The sequence below is a fragment of the Saimiri boliviensis genome, chromosome 17 (genome assembly GCF_048565385.1).
Source record: "Saimiri boliviensis isolate mSaiBol1 chromosome 17, mSaiBol1.pri, whole genome shotgun sequence".
NCBI classification, from domain to species: domain Eukaryota; kingdom Metazoa; phylum Chordata; class Mammalia; order Primates; family Cebidae; genus Saimiri; species Saimiri boliviensis.
In genome coordinates this window covers 34844836-34864016 of record NC_133465.1, presented here as the reverse complement: position 1 = coordinate 34864016, position 19181 = coordinate 34844836, and the positions used below count along the sequence as shown (strand labels likewise).

The following is a 19181-nucleotide window of genomic DNA, read 5'->3' as shown; positions in this document are numbered from 1 at the left end:
AAAAAGACATTACGTTGGCAGAGAGATTTAAAGTTTGCTGGCATAGGAAGCACTGAGTTTAAGTGTTGCAGAATAAGCCTGTCATATACCTTCAATGAGCATTAACCCTGCTTTGCAAAGAACTTTCTATATCTTAGCTTATCCTTATGCCAACCATCCATTAAGAGCTGTGTCCCCATCTTACAGATGAGGAAAAATTGAGTTTTCTATCCCTTTTACCTGTCTGTTGCCTTTCGCTAGGCCCTTATCATTTCTCCTTGTTTAGACCTAACTGACTTAGGTTTCTAGGTTCCTTCTGCTCGATATACTTGTCTTTTTCTTTTTTCTTTTTCTTTTTTTTTTTTTTTTTTTTTTGAGGAGGAGTTTCGCTCTTGTTACCCAGGCTGGAGTGCGATGGCGCAATCTCGGCTCACCGCAACCTCCGCCTCCTGGGTTCAGGCAATTCTCCTGCCTCAGCCTCCTGAGTAGCTGGGATTACAGGCACACGCCACCATGCCCAGCTAATTTTTTGTATTTTTAGTAGAGACGGGGTTTCACCATGTTGACCAGGTTGGTCTCGATCTCTCGACCTTGTGATCCACCCGCCTCGGCCTCCCAAAGTGCTGGGATTACAGGCTTGAGCCACCGCGCCCGGCCTTTTTCTTTTTTTCTTCTGAGATGGAGTCTTGCTCTGTCGCCCAGGCTGGAGTGCAGTAATCTTGGCTCACTGCAACCTCTACCTCTCGGGTTCAAGTGCTTTTCCTCCTTCAGCCTCCTGAGTAGCTGGGATTACAGGTGTCTGCCACCACCCTGATTTTTGTATTTTTAGTAGAGATGGGGTTTCACCGTGTTACCCATGCTGGTCTTTTCCGTGTTACCCAGGCTGATCACCTGACCTCAGGTGATTGGCCCGCCTCGGCCTCCCAAAGTTCTGGGATTACAAACTGAGCCACTGTACCTGGCCTCTGTACACTTTTCATCCTGTTCCCAGAATTGCCTTCTAGAAACCATTTGGTGTGTATGCCTTGCAGACCTATGCTGGTTCTCTGTTGTCTACAGGATAAAGTCCAGACTACACAGTGTGGGGTCTTAGGACACCCTCACTGACCCCATGACACCATAGATGCTCCTCGGCTTATAGTGGGGTTACATCTTGGTAGACCCATTGTAAGCTGAAAATATCATCAATCGAAAATAAATACATGGAATGCACCCAACCTATGAACACCATAATTTAGCCTTGCCTACTTTAAACGAGCGGAGATCACTCACATTATTCCACAGTTGGGCAGAATCACCTAGCAACAGAGTCCACTCTGGAGTACCTGTTGTGCACCCTTGTGACCAAGTGGCCGACTAGGAGCTAGCATCGTGAGAGAGTGTCACATCACGTATGGCTAGTCCAGGAAAAGATCAGAATCCAGAATTGAAAGTGTAGTTTCCACTGAATGGGTATCACTTTCACACCGTTGTAAAGTTGAAACCTTGTAAGTTGAGCCATGGAAGAACAGGGACCGCCTGTACTTCAGTCCTCCGAGTGAACTGGACCTTCATGCTGCAGTGTGTTGTGTTGGTCCCTCGCCCATCTCCTTAGCCATTTGGAATTTTATTCCCCTTCGTTCTCACCATCTCTAATTGCTGAGTAACAGAGTGCCAGTTCATTGACTCATGATTCTGTGGGTAGATGTGAGGGACCCATGTACATGTGGATTCCATGGGGATTTGAAATGCTCGGATGCCACTTGATAGATAAAAATGTTCTGCAAGTTTAGAGAACAGAGCCACTCTGGGCAGAGCCAGCCCCTTTGGGGAACATAGGGAGAATTTGGCATCATGAAGTGAGGAAGGGAGGGGTTTGGGTTAAAGAACAGAATGTTCTGTTTGTTTCAAGAGGGTGCATGAGTTGGGGGAGCATGCAGGAGAAAATGTCTCTTCCTGGCCACTCACCGAAGTGGTTCACACAGAGGGTGGGCTGGTAGAGGCTGAGAGGTGTGCTCCTCCTGGAGGGCAAGGAGGGTGGGGGAGATGGCTCCAGCCTTACCCCGTTGACTGTCTTGCATGTGTGGTCACCAGTATCCTCCTACCTGGCTCTGTAACATCCCTCTTCCCCACTCTCCTGCTCTCCCCAGGTGTAATTACTTCAGACCTCCAGCATGGCAATCCAGTTCCGTTCGCTCTTCCCCTTGGCGTTGCCTGGGATGCTGGTGCTCCTTGGCTGGTGGTGGTTTTTCTCTCGTAAAAAAGGCCATGTCAGCAGCCATGATGAGCAGGTGGAGGCTGGTGCTGTGCAGCTGAGGGCTGACCCTGCCATCAGGGAACCTCTCCCCATGGAAGATGTCCATCCCAAAGTAGCATCCACACCCCCCAGTGTCACACAACCACCAGAAAAGGAGCCGTCCGCCTTGAACAAGCTGCCTGCAGAGCCCCCAGCATTGCTGCGGACACATCCACCTTGCCGAAAATCGGAGTCCTCGGGCAGCCTTCCTAACACCACAGACATGAGATCGCGACCAGGAACACGCAGAGACGACAGTGCAAAGCTGGAGCTAGCCCTGACAGGTGGCGAAGCCAAGTCAATTCCTCTAGAGTGCCCCCTTTCATCTGCAAAGGGTCTACTATTCCCCCACGAAGCAACTAAGGTGTGTAAGCAAGAGTCCCCGTTCAGCAGGGTGCCAGGGAGGGGCCAGTCAGGCCACCCTGCAACCCCTGCACAGAAGCATGGCTCTGGAGAGAGGGCAAGAGAGACTGGTGGGGCCGAAGGGACCGGTGATGCTGTGTTGGGGGAAAATGTGCTTGAAGAAGGTCTGTTGTCTCAGGAGCATGTCTTAGAATTGGAGAACAGCAAGGCCTCCAGCCTGGCCCCTTCAGCAGGGGAAGAAGAGAAGGGGAAGAGCAGCCCACCCCAGGTGGTGGAGCTGGTGCAGAAGGAAGCGTATGTAGCAGAGAAGTTGCCAAGTAGCCTCGTGGAGTTGGCTCACACAGAGCTGGTGAAGGGCGATGAGGTGCCAGCACCCCCAGTCAGAGACGGCAAAGTCCAGGAGAGAGATGTCGAGGGGGAACTGGGCAATGAGGAGAGCTTGGATAGAAATGAGAAGATTGAGCAGGCTGCCTTCCAGATAATCTCCCAAGTGATCTCTGAAGCAACCGAACAGGTGCTGGCCACCACGGTGAGTGAGGTTGCAGGTCATGTGCATCAGGCCTCGGCCAGTCAACTCCAAGGACAGAAGGAAGAGAGCTGTGTCCTAATTCACCAGAAAACTGTCTTGGGCCCAGACACTGCAGAGCCTGCCGCAGCAGAGGCAGCTGCTGCCCCGTTGGATGCTGCCCTCCTGTCACCAGACCTCCCGGCAGAGGACTCACCACCACCAAAGACCTATGTGAGCTGTCTGAGCAGCTCTCTGTCCAGCCCCACCAAGGACAGTAAGCCAAAGAATTCTGCACACCACATCTCCCTGGCCCCCTGCCCGCCACCGACTACCCCCGGTGGAGAGTCGCCGGACGGGGTGAGCATTCTGGTGGAAGATGCCACCTGTGTCACCTGCATGTCAGACAGTAGCCAAGATGTCCCTTTGGTGGCTTCCCCAGGACACTGCTCAGATTCTCTTAGCACTTCAGGGATTGAAGACTCTTGCACAGAGACCAGCTCAAGCCCCAGGGACAAAGCTATCACCCCACCACTGCCAGAAAGTACTGTGCCCTTCAGCAATGGGGTGCTGAAAGAGGAGTTGTCAGATTTGGGGGCTGAGGATGGATGGACCGTGGATGCAGAAGCAGATCATTCAGGAGGTAGGAGGGTCTCGGGTTCATGCAGAGGATGGGGTGCTCCCAGTATTTCTTGGAGAAAGGCTGCCAGTCTGCCTCTCCCTTCTGCTACTCATGCAGCAAAGTCATGGTGCTGTTCAGCTCTTTGTCTCAACCTGCAGAGAGCTGGGCACAGTGTGGAGCTGGTGGGTAACTGAGAAATTAGATTGTCCTGAAACCCAAAGTCACAGAAGCTGTAACTTGGTTCCCCAGCCAGTGACCTTCCCCAGTGAGCTCTTCCCAAGGAACTAGCTTGAAGTTGTGCTCACTGATTAACTTTAGTCTGCCTTTTTTTCTTTTCTTTTCTTTTCTTTTTTTTTTAAAAAGTTATCATTATATTAGTGGAGATGGAGTCTTCTGTGTTGCTCAGGCTGGTCTCGCACTCCAGGGCTCAAGTGATCCTTCCGCCCTTGGCCTCCCAAAGTGCTGAGATTATAGGTGTGAGCCACCGCACCCAGCCCTACACTACCCTCTGTGTGTGTGTGTGTGTGTGTGTGTGTGTGTGTGTGTGTGTGTGTGTAGAGGCCTCCTTAGCTTTACATCCCTTGAGTGCCAAGTATGGGTGTGAGTGTTTTGAATGGTTTATTTCCTTTTAATCATGTGCTTGTTCCCATGTCTTCACCTGCTTTCCTTCTCCAGAAGCTCTTACAGGGTAAGTGCCCAAAGAATGGCCACAGCTTTGAACATGTGTGGGAGGCTCAGCTTCCTTAGTCGTTGCTGTCACCTTTGCAGAGACCTCAGCCATTTTCTTTCTGTGTAGCTGCAGCTCCACCCCCGAGAAAGCGGGGCCCTTTGATAACAAGGTGTCCTGGGGTTTTTGAGTGCTGACCCCAGCGTAGACAGCTCAGACTGCTAACTTACAGGTCGGCAGCTCCTGACCCTGCTTCTACAGCTACCCTGGGGTGTTTTCATTGATCTCATGGAGAGAGGCCACAAATATCCCAAGTGGCTCTCTCTGACTGGTCTGTCCTAGAGCCTTTCCCTCCCATTTCAGCTCCAGGAGGGTTGGGAATCTTGACTGGGAATTTTACTACTTTGAGCAGCCTCTGGTTTGTACCACACACTCCATTTTGTCACCTCCAAGATGCTGTTAAGACACTGCTGTTTTTATGTACCTTGGAAAGAAAAAAGTGCTGCCAGTCATGATTATAGAAGGCAAGATAACTATACGATGCACCCTAATCTAGGGATGTTTAAATGTTTCTTAAAATATTGCCTCTTAAAATGGGTGATGTTTATTTTATTTAAGAATGACGGAGTTTCCCTTTGCTTATTGCCCCTCAGCTGAATTAACAAGCCCTGCATCCTTGCCTGCCAATGCTAGATGGATAGTAGTAGCTACCTAGACCTGTTGAAGTCTTCTGAGTTTAGGCCCGAACCTAGCCATGGCGATGGGCAGGGAGGTTTAGGGATGGTGGGCAGAAGTCAGATAATACTGTCCAAATAATACTGTCCACGAGCACACAGTGGGTGCCCAGCACCAGGTCGGTGCCTCACGTGCACCCTCACGTCAGCCCTGCTTTATGTATGAAGAAGTTGAAGCTGAGAAGGGTCCAGGGACCACCCCACTGAGGGAGCTGGAAGCTGGCCTTTGAGTGCAGCCTGCTAGAGCCCTGGTGTGATTTTCTGAGCCACTGCTGGGAGCCCTCGGGATGGCAGGTGTTAGCCAGTCCCATTCTGTGGGACAGAGGCTGGGGGCTGTGAGTAAGCAGAGGTTCCGGCCCCTTCCCCAACCCTCGTCAGTCTGTTGTGCTTCCGGCAGGCTGGCCAAGCAGTCTTCCCCCAGAAGGGCTACTCTTCCCTGCATGAATCCTGTTCCAAGCCCCTAGTGTGAGGGGGGAAGTCACTTTGAAGGTGATTCTTCCTTAGCTGGATCTCTCGGGCCTTAGTTTTCTGCATCCAGCGTGTGGGTTGCTTGGGAAAGGATTCTGCCCAGGGTTTGGAGAAACCATGTAGAAACCTAATTGGCAGACTCTCAGGAGTGATCTGTTTCTGGTGATTGAGTCATCCATATTTAAGCCAGGGCCACTTTTCTTGAGCTGGTCTGGACCTGCTTTTTTTTTTTTTTTTTTTTTTTTTTGAGACGGAGTTTCACTCTTGTTACCCGGGCTGGAGTGCAATGGCTCGATCTCCGCTCACCGCAACCTCCGCCTCCTGGGTTCAGGCAATTCTCCTGCCTCAGCCTCCTGAGTAGCTGGGATTACAGGCACGCGCCACCATGCCCAGCTAATTTTTTGTATTTTTAGTAGAGACGGGGTTTCACCATATTGAACAGGATGGTCTCGATCTCTTGACCTCATGATCCACCCGCCTCAGCCTCCCAAAATGCTGGGATTACAGGCTTGAGCCACCGTGCCCAGCTGGACCTGCTTTTTTGTGACAGTCCCTTTGGCATACTCTTGAGCCCAAGTCAGGACCAGAACCCTGTTCCCATTGGGATTTCTTGGGCATGAGCTTTGTCTCAGTCTTTTGACCAAGAGATTATTTGAGCCAGAAGGGTGTTCAGCGTTGCACACTTTCTTTTGTCCACATCTAGCAGGGGAACGAGTAGGTCCCTGCTGAATATAAGAATGGGGCCCTCAGGCAGGCCAGTGAGGACTTTGTCTAGCTCTGCTTGGCTGAGGGCCAGTACCTGTGACCTGGGCCTTGGGGACAGGTGACCGACCCTTTGTCTGAGGGGCTGGGCTAGGGTGTCAAGGTGTTTGTGGTCATCGGTCTGGCTCCTAGGACCATGAGGACCTCAAGCCTGTCTCCTCCTCTGCCCTGTGGGCTCCCCTTCCCCGGGCACAGTCTGTGTCTTCCCACTTCACCACTTGCGTCTCTGCTCCTGCAGCTGTGGCTGGGTTCGGCTGCCAATTAAGCAAGTGGGACTGAAAGTGACAGGCTAAAATTAGGTGTATCGACACCCCCAGTCCTCCTTTCATTGGGATTGTTCTGAGCCTTCTAGACTGTAAGTTGACAGTCACCTGCCAAGCTTGAGGAGTGGGTGTGGGACAGGGCCTCCGGGAACGCGAGTTTGGGAAGTTCTGGATTACTGGCTGCTCTGAGCTGGGGTCTGTGTGTGTGCACGCCTGCTGCTCCCTCCCCTGCAGGTTCGGACAGGAACAGCATGGATTCCGTGGATAGCTGTTGTGGTCTCAAGAAGACTGAGAGCGTCCAGAATGCCCAGGCAGGCTCCAACCCTAAGAAGGTCGACCTCATCATCTGGGAGATCGAGGTGCCAAAGGTAGGGGCGGCGTCCCCCAGGCTGGTTCCGTGGTAAGCTCAAAGCTCCCTGGGGCCAGGGCCATTAGACCTGGGGGAGGAGGCCGGGAGAGGGACAGTAAGCCAGAAGGGGCCCCGGGTCAGCCAGAGGCTGCAGGGAAAGGACACACTCTTTGCCAAGGCTCAGAGAGCTTTCTGCAACATGGAATTCCTCCAGCTGTCTCCAGGAGCTGCTGCTTCTTGTACTTCTCAAATTCGAAGGCCTGTGTATCTCCCGTGGGAGTGGTTCTTCGATATTCTGGGGCTCAGGTCTATTTGGAAAAAAAACCATACCAAGGCCGTGGGGGCCAGAATCCCTTCACTGAGCTCTGCTCAAGTGCTCCAATATAAAGTATATTTTATAATTGAGCAAAGCATACATCCATGTTTTAGAGAACTTGAAAAGTATAGAAATATATGCAGAAAATAAAAATCAGCTCTAATCCTACCCCTGAGAGTGACTGTGAAAGACTTTTATTTCCTTCTCATCTTGCACCCTGTGGTTTTTAAACAAAACTGAGATTATGTCGCTTTAATTAATACTTTAAATATTTAACAATTTAATTTTCATGTGTTATTCTTTGAAAATGTAATTTTAACTGCATTATTCATTGTGTGAATGTCAGTTTACTTCATCAGTCCCCCATTCCTGAGCACTTAAGTGGTTTTGAGCTTTTTTGTTGTTTGTTTTTGAGACAGAGCCTCACTTTGTCGCCAGGCACCAGGCTGGAGTGCAGTGGCACAATTTCGGCTCACTGCAACTTCCACCTCCCAGGTTCAAGCAATTCTCTTGCCTCAGCCTCCCGAGTAGCTGGGACTACAGGCACACACCACCACGCCCAGCTAATTTTTGTATTTTTTAGTAGAGACGGGGTTTCACTATGTTGGCCAGATGGTCTCGATCTCTTGACCTCGTGATCTGCCCGCCTTGGCCTCCCAAAGTGCTGGGATTACAGGCTCGAGCCACCGTGCCTGGCTGGTTTTGAGCTTCTTGCTGTTAGAACTTGCAACATATTAGCTTGATCTTGATGTTTATCTCTGAGGCTCAGAAATAATTGTCAGACCACATTCTCCCAGGGCCCTCAGCTCTGTGCTCAGGTGGAGAGTTGGCTTGGTCTGAACTCTGGGTCACAGTGGCTGTTTTGACTCTGGGTTGCAAGCTCTCTTGGTACTTTCCTCTCTGGGGGACCCTATTACCTCTCTTGCCTGCTTTTCCTTCAGTGGTTACAAAGGGCATGATGAGAAAGGCTGTGCCTGAGGAAGGGACCATGTCCCCAGGAGCTCTGCTGGGAGGGGTCGTTGGGGGTTGTGTGGGAGCTCATCTTACTTAAGGGCTAAGTTTGGCTGCTTCTGTCTGCCTTGAACTCTGGCGCACTGGGCATTTCTGCATGCCTCGTGCTCATCTCAAAAAAAAAAAAATGGGTTTTAGACCTTCTTTTTTCTTTTTTTGAAATGGAGTCTCACTCTGTCACCCAGGTTGGAGTGCAGTGGCATAATCTTGGCTCACTGCAACCTCTGCCTCCCAGGTTCAAGCAATTCTCTGCCTCAGCCTCCCGAGTGGCTGAGATTACAGGTGCCCGCCACCACGCCTGGCTAATTTTTTTGTTTTTAGTAGAGACTGGGTTTCACCATTTTGGCCAGGTTGGTCTTGAACTCCTGACCTCGTGATCCACCCACCTTGGCCTCCCAAAGTGATGGGATTACAGGCGTGAGCCACCGCGCCTGTCAAACCTTCATTTTCAAATGGAGCCCCTTTATTTTTGAATCTGAATAGACTTGAGGGAAAGGGGTACGTGAAATTGTGTGCTGGTGAAACTTCTCGGCGTGGGTTTTAGAGAAGATGCTGCTGCTTTTGTAGCTTTCTGGATCTGGGCCACATTATTGGGATGAAGTGGGGACTGCTGGGTCCTGGAGCCAGACTGCTTGGTTAGCAGCTGTGTGACCTTAAGTAGTTCCTTAGCTTCTCTGGGCTTGTTTCCCCATCTACAGAACGGTGGTAAACTTATCTGTTTCATAGGTACTATGAGTAAATGTAAGTGCTTAGAATAGTCCTGGAAAATAAATGCTGACGTGGTGACAGCTCATATGTTTGAGTATGATCTTGTGTAAAACAGAAGTAGGTCTTTGGGTGTCCAGGGAATTGGTTTTCCGTTAACCCTCTCATCTCTTTTTCTCTTTCTGGAAGCACTTAGTCGGTCGGCTAATAGGCAAGCAGGGGCGGTATGTGAGTTTTCTGAAGCAAACGTCTGGTGCCAAGATCTACATCTCAACCCTGCCTTACACCCAGAGTGTCCAGATCTGCCACATAGAAGGTCAGTGGCATCTGCTGCTTGTATTGCCTCTTCCCTAAAATTAAATTACATGGAGGTCAATAGCATCTGAGTTTCAATTGCTATCCTTTTGGAGTAGGAAACCCCGCTTCTTGTCCCAGGGAAGGGAGCATTGAGTATCTTACTTACAGCCTTTCCCCCAGTTCAGGTGCCCACAGGAGACTCAGGTCCCTCCCTACTCTGGTCTTTGGCCAGGAGAAGTAAGGGTGCTTGGTTGGGCGGGGCCGGGGTCCTGAGTTCATAGTGCCCACCACCCCATGAAGGCTCCTCTCAAATCGCACACCCTGTGTGCAGTTCCCCTGTGGCCTTTTCTGAGTGGCCTGCCTCTTCCTGTTGCATTGAAAGCATGGACCATAATGGCAGAGGTATCATTTGAAAGGTTTAGATGCCTTTCTTCCTAAAGCAGAGCTTAAGTGTTTTGGTACCTCAAAGATGCACATGAACTCTATGCACAGTCCCGTGGAGTGGGGTATGTGGCTGAGTTTTTGTGAGTGTGTGTCTGACTCTCCTCTTACAGTGATTGTGTGTCCTGCCCCATCCCCTCCTTAGGCTCTCAGCATCATGTAGACAAAGCACTGACCTTGATTGGGAAGAAGTTCAAGGAGCTGAACCTCACCAATATCTACGCTCCCCCATTGCCTTCGCTGGCGCTGCCTTCTCTGCCGATGACATCCTGGGTGAGCATGCTCCTGGACTTCCTGCCTCCTCCCCCAAATCTACCCCAAACAAGAAACTCGCCAGATTCAGGCTAAGAAGGCTAAGGGCACGTGAGTGTCTGTGCCCTCTCCCCTCTGGCCTCCACTGGTTGCTTCTGCTATGGGCCTGTTTTCTGGGGACAAGGGTTAGGTGGTGGCAGTGCTGATAGGAAACCAGAGGCCTCTTGGTCCCCACACGGGAGGACCACTTTCCCTGGCTCTGCCTCCTGGGCACCTTTTACATTTTCTAGGCATTTGCTTAGAAAGGATGATGTAGTTCAGCCTGGAGATTGGCTGTGTACAGGGTTGCCGTTCAGCATCTGAGACCTGGGTGGGAGTAGAATCATGGGTTTGGATGGTGCTTGTTCCTTCCTCTGGTTGAGTCAGGCCTTAGCAGTGGCCCTGGTGAAGGATCTCCTTCCCCTTCCCCCTCCCCCACCCCAGGAGGTACCTAAATTATAGAGAGGAGTCAGTACTCCCCACCAGGCCCAGGAGTCCAGTGACTCTTTGGAGTTTGCTCCAGGAGTTTGGCAGAGGGAAGAGCTACCATCTCCAGGGCCCCTGTATGCTGCTGGCTGCAGGGTCTCTCAGGGCTGTCACCCATATCCTACAGCGTGCCTCTGACCCTGGTTGGGCCTCCTCTCACTGAGAGTATAATTACAGAGTTCTGCGGGCCAAAGACTATGGACCGCATTTTACACAGATGGGCTGACTGTGCTTCTCCAAGGAAATTGCCCTCCTGGGCTTTTATTATTATTATTATTAGTTTTTTAAGGATGGTAGGCAGTTCGGTTTTGTATTTTCCCCTTTCTAAAGACCCCGGTGCTGGAGGGAGAGGACTGGGATGTTTTTTTCCTGTGGATATTTGAGAGTGGGCTGAACCCCACTTTATGCTTTACTCCTGAATCAAGAGTTTCTTCCAGGAGGCTTGGTCCTGGACTCTTTTTTTTGAGACAGTCTCATTCTGTTGCCCAGGCTGGAATACAGTGGCACAGTTGTGGCTCACTGCAACCTCCACCTACCAGGTTCAAGCGATTCTCCTGCCCCAGCCTCCCGAGTAGCTGGGATTACAGGCGTGCACTACCACACCTGGCTAAGTTTTGTATTTTTATTAGAGACATAGTTTCACCATGTTGGCCAGGCTGGTCTCGAACACCTGACCTCAGGTGATCCACCTGCCTTGGCCTCCCAAAATGCTGGGATTACAGGCGCAGTGGTGCCCAGCCTTTCACTCTCTTTTTTAAATAGATTGGTTTGTACAGATAATTTCTTTCTTGGTACTCTGCTTGGCTCAGTGGGACTGGAGGGATGATTCCAGATACCTCTGAACCTCTGAGGACGGGGCCAGGACTCTTAGCCAGAAGCTCTTCTCCTTGTGACCACCTGGCTGGAAGGTAGCATAGATGCCCGACTGTCTGGAGCCCTTAGATGTTGCTCGCAGCTTGGCCTTGGGCAGCCAGTGTTAAGGACAAGTCTTTTAGAGAATAGTGGTGGCCTCTTCTAGGACCTTTAATATGGAGTCTGGCCACTGAGGAAACCTGCATTCCAAATCCCAAAGTGGAATGAATTAGGGGTGTCTATGGAATGTTGAGAATAGGACCAGGACTTGGAACAACAGAGGATAAAGCAGTAGGAGGGAGAGCAAACAGGGTGCAGACTCTACTAGACCTTGACCATGGACCTGACCTGAGGCCACTGCTTTCTCTTGGGAAGGCAGCGTAGATGCTGTCAGACCACAGGCTCCTGGGGTCAGCTGCCAGTCCACAGGTGTGGGCTGAAAGGCCTGAGGGCCTGCCTACTAATTTTCAGGAGTCTTGTTCTCAGTGGCCACCTCGTTCCTGTGTTTGCCCTCCCTGGGTCTTAGAGATTCATCGACAAAAGTGGGAGGGAGGGCAACACTGGCAGGTGGACCCTGCCCAGGCCTGTGCAAGGCCCAGCACTGCCTCCACAGTTGCTTCTTGGTTGCTCAGTATCTGAGACCTTCTCTGCCTGGCCCTGAGGTGAGGCTGCCCCTAATGGCTGCTCTTGGTATTGCAGGACACAGCCGCAGGGGTGTCGAACACTTTGTATTGTCAAAGTAGTCCTTCAACCTCTGCCTTCTGGGTGCCATGTTGCCTTGAGTTGCCCTTTTCAAAGATATGCCAGCCCAGAGACTTGCCCTTGGGCCTCGGGACTTACTCAAACATGAGATGAGAAGGATTATTTCAGTGACCGCTGCTCCTTCCTCCCTACAGCTCATGCTGCCTGATGGCATTACTGTGGAGGTCATTGTGGTCAACCAGGTCAACGCCGGACACCTGTTTGTGCAGCAGCACACACACCCTACCTTCCACGCTCTGCGCAGCCTCGACCAGCAGATGTACCTCTGCTACTCTCAGCCTGGAATCCCCACCTTGCCCACGCCGGTGGAAAGTAAGCAGTGCTCTGAGGGGCTGGGAAGGCGGGCCCTAGAGTTGCCTGTTCTGCCCTGGATCCTGAGCAGGAGGAGGCTGTTCTGGGATCCTTCATGGAAACAGCATATCTGAATTCTTGCCATTGTTATGGAGCTGGGGTGGGTTTCCTGGGTAGGCAGAGCTGGGGTGTCCACTGGCTGGTGGAGTGATGGGTGTTGAAGTAGAATTTTGACACAGGGATTCAGATCCCAGCTCTGCCACTTACTATTTTTTACTTTTTTTCCCCTTAAAACCAGTGTCATAGTTTCTCCTACCTATTTATTTATTATCTGTCAAAGGGGATGATATCCACCTGCTCCAGGAACTAGTGTTGAATACTGTATGTGTTACATATAAAGCACCTGATGCATATACCAGTTACCATTAAAAAATCCCTAAGTCCAGCGAGGTTATGCAGTGGATTGAGTCATCTCCATTTAACAGATGAGAAAACTGAGTCTTAGAAATCAAGTGACTTGCCTCTGTGAGCGGAATCTTGGGTCTGAGCCTAGCCTTTGTCATTGTTACCTTTGTTGCCCTTAGGATGGAATGTCAGAACATCACCCATTCCTCATCAGAGAGGAATCTGTAGCTTTTTGTGCACATTTTTTCCTTTTGGAAGGATAAGGACTTAGTTTTCATCAGCTTCTCTAAAGTTACCTTAACCCAGCAGTAAAGACTGAACCAGAGCCCGAGGGGTAACTGCCAGAGACTCTCTCTAAGGGGCAGGACCCCGCACAGTCAGCCTCATGTCACAGGTTCTCATCCTGGCCAGCCTGGGGCAGCTGTTGGGGTGCTGCTGGGAACCTGTACTCCATGGTCTCATCTGCCTCTTCCCCACAGGGGGTTAGTGACCCCTTGATCCTGGGTGGCTGCCCGGGAGCTCCCAGCACTTTCCAGAGGCAAAGGCTAGAAGGGGGCCCAGGAGGCCCCTTCTAGTCAAGCTCTCCATCTGAGTTGTGGGCTGGAGCAGACCCTAGGTACGAGGATCCTCAGATCTGTGGCACTTGGTTTCTCCAGGGACTTTTTCTTAAATGTAAGGCTGGCCCTGGCCCCCATTCCCGAGTACTATATTTCCTTGGTTTGTTCGTATTTATCTGTGTCCCTCTTGGGTCCCAGTACGTTCAGAGTAACGGATCTGGACTGAGTGCTTTTCAGTCCGGATGGCTTCGGGGGTGGCACACTTGCTAGGCTGAACTTCTCACATCCAGGTTCTTCGCTCGGCTGGTCCTGGGCTCCAGGGAGGCTTTGCTTGGGGCCCATTGCTGTTCCTGTCCCCTGCACTGCAGAGGTGCAGGCCTCTGAGAGGTAACGCAGGGAGGTGGGTAGCGGCCACGTGGCCCTTGGTGCCCTGCCCTGGACCGGGTGTTCCACACACTCCTCTCTCTGGCCTGCAGTAACAGTTATCTGTGCCGCCCCTGGTGCGGATGGGGCCTGGTGGCGAGCCCAGGTGGTGGCCTCCTACGAAGAGACCAACGAAGTGGAGATTCGATATGTGGACTATGGCGGATATAAGAGGGTGAAGGTAGACGTGCTCCGGCAAATCAGGTGAGTGCAGCCGCCTCAGACAGGCCTACGCCCTGCTCATTCTGGGATGTGCCATCTCTGCCGGGCTGGCTCAGTTGTGCCAGGCCTTGGGTGAGGGTTAATTCTTCCCTCCTGCTGCCTACTGTGTTTTAGCAGAGTCTGATAGAAACAAACTCGATTACTTGCCTCAGGCAAACTGAGCTAGAAGGCCCATGGTATAGAAGAATCCCCAGCATCATCCTTCAAAAGCGAAGCTGGGCCAGGTGTGATGGCTCATGCCTGTAGTCCCAGCGCTTTGGGAAGGTCGCTTGAGCCCAGGAGTTCAAGACCAGCCTGGGCACTGTAGCAAGACCTCAAAAAAAAAAAAAAAAAGGAGAAAAGTGAAGTGGGCTCCTTTTTAGGAATTTGCTGTAGGAAGTCCCTCTGAGGTCAGGCTTGTAGCAGGGCTGACTGCCTGTGTTTGGGTGTGCTGTGAGCCGTGGCCTGCTGTGAAGTACAAACTCTCTGCTCTGCTGCATCCTAGGTTATAGGTGTCGCTGTCCAAAGGTAACTACTGGCTTGGAGTGGAGTCAGCCTTCATGTCCACGTTAAACTTGTTCTCTCTTGCCTTTCCAGGTCTGACTTTGTCACCCTGCCGTTTCAGGGAGCAGAAGTCCTTCTGGACAGCGTGATGCCCCTGTCAGGTAACAGGTGGGGCCCTTGGCTTGGGGGATTGTGAAGGACAGTTGTTGAGAGTAGGCCTTTCTCTCTTAGAGCCTCCGTTCTCACCTGGAGGACTTATGCTAACATAGGTTGCTGCCACTCGAGAGTTTCTGATTGAATAGGTCTGGGCTCAGGCCCAGGAACTTACATTGCTGTCAAGTTCCCAGGGGAGACCAGTGCTGTTGATCCATGGAACAGCCTTTGAGGTCCACTGCTCTAGTCTGTACTCAGACCTCAGGCATTGAGGGACTTCCAACAAAGGCACTTTCCAGATCATGGTCTAGACCCAGAGTCTTAGCCCTGGTGTTTGAGGGTGTGCTGGTCACTGAAACTGCTCAGTCAGGCCATAGCTCCATAGGGTCACAGTGGGGACATCCTATCTGGTGTCTTAGACTGCAAAAGCATTGACAGAGGGAAGAGGATTGGCAAAATCTTGGCCAAATTACTTAGCCTCAGTTTTCGCCCCAGAACGTGGGAATGGTACCTGTTTTTCATGCTGGCTGTGAGAATTACATAAGCCCAGGATCTGGTGTCTAGAGGATAGTGAAATGGCAGCCGTTTATGGCTAGGAATTTTCTATCTGTAGGTGATAGTTCATCCCATCCCACTCCCTCCCCAGGTTTGCCCCTTCTGTCTTCCTTTTGCTTAAGCCATTGCATGCATTAGAAACTCTACAGTCCAGCTAGAGTCGGGTCAGAGGAAGCACTGGGACAAGATCTTTGTTTTGCTTCTTTTATTGCTGTTGCCTCTCCTTTCTCTCTGTTTCTGTCCAGACCCAGCTGAAACTCTCCTTCATAAGATTTTCCCAGATCTTCCTTGATAAACCCCTGTCTCCCATCCTTACCTCACTTGCCTTGGATATGTTGTTCTATGTAACTTTTGTGATCCAGCAAAGCTGAATGCTGCCTCAGGGCCTTGCCCACTGAGTAGCTGCCCTTATTGAGTTGTGTGGCCAACTGCCTGGGTTTCATTCCCACCTTCCCACTTGGGAGCTGGTTGAATCAACCTTTGCCTGAGTGTTCTCTCCTATAAAGTTGGGGATAGCACTTGGTGTTACTAATTTGGTGGAAGAACACATACTACATGCTCTCTACTGCCCGCACCCGAGTTGGTGGTGGTGGTGCTGCTGCTGCTGGCGGTATTGGTGGTGGCAGTGGTGAAGGCAAGCGTTTCTGTTCACCTGTTGTCTGTACTCCAGTGGGCAGCATGCAGCAGCACCACCACGGGGAGTCATACAGAGGTCTAGGCTCTGTCCCTGACATGGGTGGATCTCCCCAGTGCAGTTCTCAAATCCCACAGCATCTGAAGCATTCTGCTGGGAATGTTACTGAAACTTGTGCACGTGACAAGGGTACCTTGCCTTAGTGAGAGTCTAAATGCCGCTTTTCTTTTTCTTCCTGAAGATGATGACCACTTTTCACCGGAGGCAGATGCCGCCATGAGCGAGATGACAGGGAATACAGCACTACTGGCTCAGGTGTGTGGGTGGCGGGGGTGTGGGGAGGCAGGTTGGCTAGGTTCCTGGGGACTGACCTTTAAATGCCTTTAAATGTGGCTTGGCCCTAGATTGACCAACAGTATTTAAGGAAAGGTGCATGAAATAGCTAATACTTGATATTAGCCTGTTCTCATATTGCTATAAAGAAATACCCGAGATTGGGTTATCTATAAAAGAAAGAGGTTTAATTGACTCATAGTTCTGCGGGCCTGGGGAGACCTCAGGAAATTGACAATTATGGCAGAAAGGGAAGAGGCACAGCTTACATGGTAGCAGGCAAGAGACACTGAGTATGTGAAGGAGGAACTGTCAGATACTTATAAAACCATCAGATCTCATGAGAACTCACTATCATGAGAACAGCATGGGGATACCACCCCAGGATCCAATCACCTTCCACCAGGTCTCCCTGGACACATGGGGATTATAGAGATTATACTTCAAGGTGATATTTGAGTGGGGACACAAAACCATATCAATACTTTTTCCCCCTCTTCTTCAGGTGACAAGTTATAGTCCAACTGGTCTTCCTCTGATTCAGCTGTGGAGTGTGGTTGGAGATGAAGTAAGTTCTGCCCTTCTTTTCCTTCTGTGTTCCTGGCCCAAAGTAGTGGATTGATTTGGAGCTGGTTCTGGAATTGGTTTCCTCTTGAGTTAAAGGCTATGACTGTAGACCAGCACCTCCCAGGGGACACTTTGGATATCCTGATTGGGGGTGGTGATGTTAATGTCTCTAGTGGATAGAGGCCAGGGATGCTGCTAAACATCTCATAGTACTCAGGACAGCCCCCACCACAGCAAATAATTATCCGGCCCCAAATGTTTTTAGTGTTGAGGTGGAGAAACCCTGTGCGAGACCTTCTGGGGCTTTCCATCTGTTGGGTTTTTCTATCCTTCATCTTACTGTATGAAAGCTTAAATTTCTTCAACATATTAAAAAGCCTGTCCTGGCCAGGTGCGGTGGCTCATGCCTGTAATCTCAGTACTTTGGGAGGCCGAGGAGGGCAGATCACTTGAGTTCAGGAGTTTAAGACCAGCCTGGCCAACATGGCGAAACCCCATCTCCACTAAAAACACAAAAATCAGCTGGGTATAGTGAAGCACACCTGTAATCCCAGCTGCTTGGGAGGCTGAGGCAGGAGAATCACTTGAATCTGGAAGACAGAGGTTGCAGTGAATCACGATTGTACCACTGCCCGCCAGCCTGGGTGACAAGGAAAGACCCTGTCTCAAAAAAAAAAAGTGTATTCCCATGCCACAGCAGGCAACAGAACACTTAAATGTCCCTGTTGGCTAGAGCATAAGCCATGTCCCCCACCCTGTTACTCTTTTTTTTTTTTTTTGGGAGACGGAGCCTTGCTCTTGTTGCCCATGCTGAAATGCAATGGCATGATCTTTGCTCGCTGCAACCTCCACCTCTGGAGTTCAAGCGATTCTGCCTCAGCCTCAGTAGCTGGGATTACAAGTGCCTGCCACCACGCCCCGCTAATTTTGTATTTTTCCTAGAGATGGGGTTTCACCATGTTGGCCAGGCTGGTCTCGAACTCCTGACCTCAGGTGATCCACCCGCTTCAGCCTTTCTTAGTGCTGGGATTACAGGCATGAGCCACCGCGCCCAGTCTACCCTGTTACTCTTGTACGTCTGTTGCCTGCGTTGGTGATTGGAGAGGGGAGAACTCAAGTTGGCTTGGGAGATGGCCCCAAGGTGCCGTGGACAAAGCTTTAAGGGAACTTTCTTTTCCAGGTGGTGTTGATAAACCGGTCCCTGGTGGAGCGAGGCCTTGCCCAGTGGGTAGACAGCTACTACGCAAGCCTTTGACCTCCGGTTCCCCATGCTGCTTCCTGAGAGTCTTTTTTGCACTGTTGAAATTAGGCTTGGCACTCAAGTCAAAGATTAACATCAGAATAACAAACATTGTCCTCTCCAGAAAGTCCTTTTTTCCTCCATACTGTAGTCCTATTGAGAAACCTTTCGTCTCTGAGAGAAAAGGATGGAACTATGGGGTTCTTCTCAAAGCCAAAGGATAGTATTTAACAGGCCAGCTGGCTGATCCTGGTTCTCAGCTGTTTAAAAAAACAAAGGGAATAGAAATGGTCTCAACCAGATTGTCCTTTTCCCCCGTTCCATTCTCTTCTTCCTTCTGTATCCTTCCCCAGCAAAAACCAAACAAACTGGTACCCAGGCCAGAGATGTATGTTGCTTGCTTGAGAGGGTTTCTTCTACTTCACAATCTTTCTTCAGGGAGCAAGACATGAACGGACTAATTGGTATCCACTACTTGTACAGCTTACATACATGAATTGATGACATTTTAACCAGTTTTTATAAACTTCATCTAGGTCTCTAAACACAGACTTTTTAAACTGCAAATGTAAATACGAAATGGTCATCACACCTCCGACCTTGGTCAGTGTGGAGAGGGGGGAACTGGTATCCTGCCAAGCCTGGTTGTAATTTGTAACCATTTTCTATTTGTGCAAACTCTGTAAATATGTGTTTAAACAAATGTAATATTTTGTACAAGATACACTGGAGAACAAAGGGAACTCAAGATTTTTCCAGCCACATGTCACCTGTAAGTAGAAGTCAATTCTGCAGTCAGCTGCCAACCTTGGTTCCTGTGGCCGGAGCCCCTGTGGCTTCCTGTGCATTGGACGGGTGACTGTAGGGTAGAGACTGTGATCTGAGAATTTTTTGCTGTACAAATCTGTTTAAAAAAAAAAAAAAAAAAAGGAACTCATTGAATTAACTTGCAGTGGTGTGTTTGATTCTTTTTTAGACTGGCTTCAGCATTATGCAGTTACTTAAGTAACTTACATAAATCTTCAATTGTATGAACTATAGCTTTGAGTCCATTTTTTTCCAGTGGTGAAGAATTGCGGGGTGGAGAGCGAAGAGTGGGGTGGTAAGTGTGGCGAGCTGGATCACAGGCCCCACACAACCGCCTCTATAGGAGACTCACTTGTTTTTTGG

General features: G+C 50.4%; 1 protein-coding gene across 3 annotated transcripts in view; it reads left to right on the top strand.

Moving 5' to 3' along the window:
- The window catches only part of AKAP1 (A-kinase anchoring protein 1), a 37676-nt gene extending 18719 nt beyond the window's left edge, over window positions 1-18957 (top strand). For all 3 annotated transcript variants that reach the window (XM_039476207.2, XM_039476208.2, XM_010341946.3), the window contains 10 exons: window positions 2109-3765; window positions 6873-7006; window positions 9209-9335; window positions 9903-10030; window positions 12283-12460; window positions 13878-14028; window positions 14623-14690; window positions 16113-16186; window positions 16710-16772; window positions 17952-18957. In XM_039476207.2, the coding sequence (XP_039332141.1) occupies window positions 2133-3765; window positions 6873-7006; window positions 9209-9335; window positions 9903-10030; window positions 12283-12460; window positions 13878-14028; window positions 14623-14690; window positions 16113-16186; window positions 16710-16772; window positions 17952-18026 (2631 nt within the window). In that variant the 5' untranslated portion in view covers window positions 2109-2132 and the 3' untranslated portion in view covers window positions 18027-18957. The remainder of the gene's footprint in view (window positions 1-2108; window positions 3766-6872; window positions 7007-9208; window positions 9336-9902; window positions 10031-12282; window positions 12461-13877; window positions 14029-14622; window positions 14691-16112; window positions 16187-16709; window positions 16773-17951) is intronic.
- The last annotated feature ends 224 nt before the right edge of the window (window positions 18958-19181 follow it).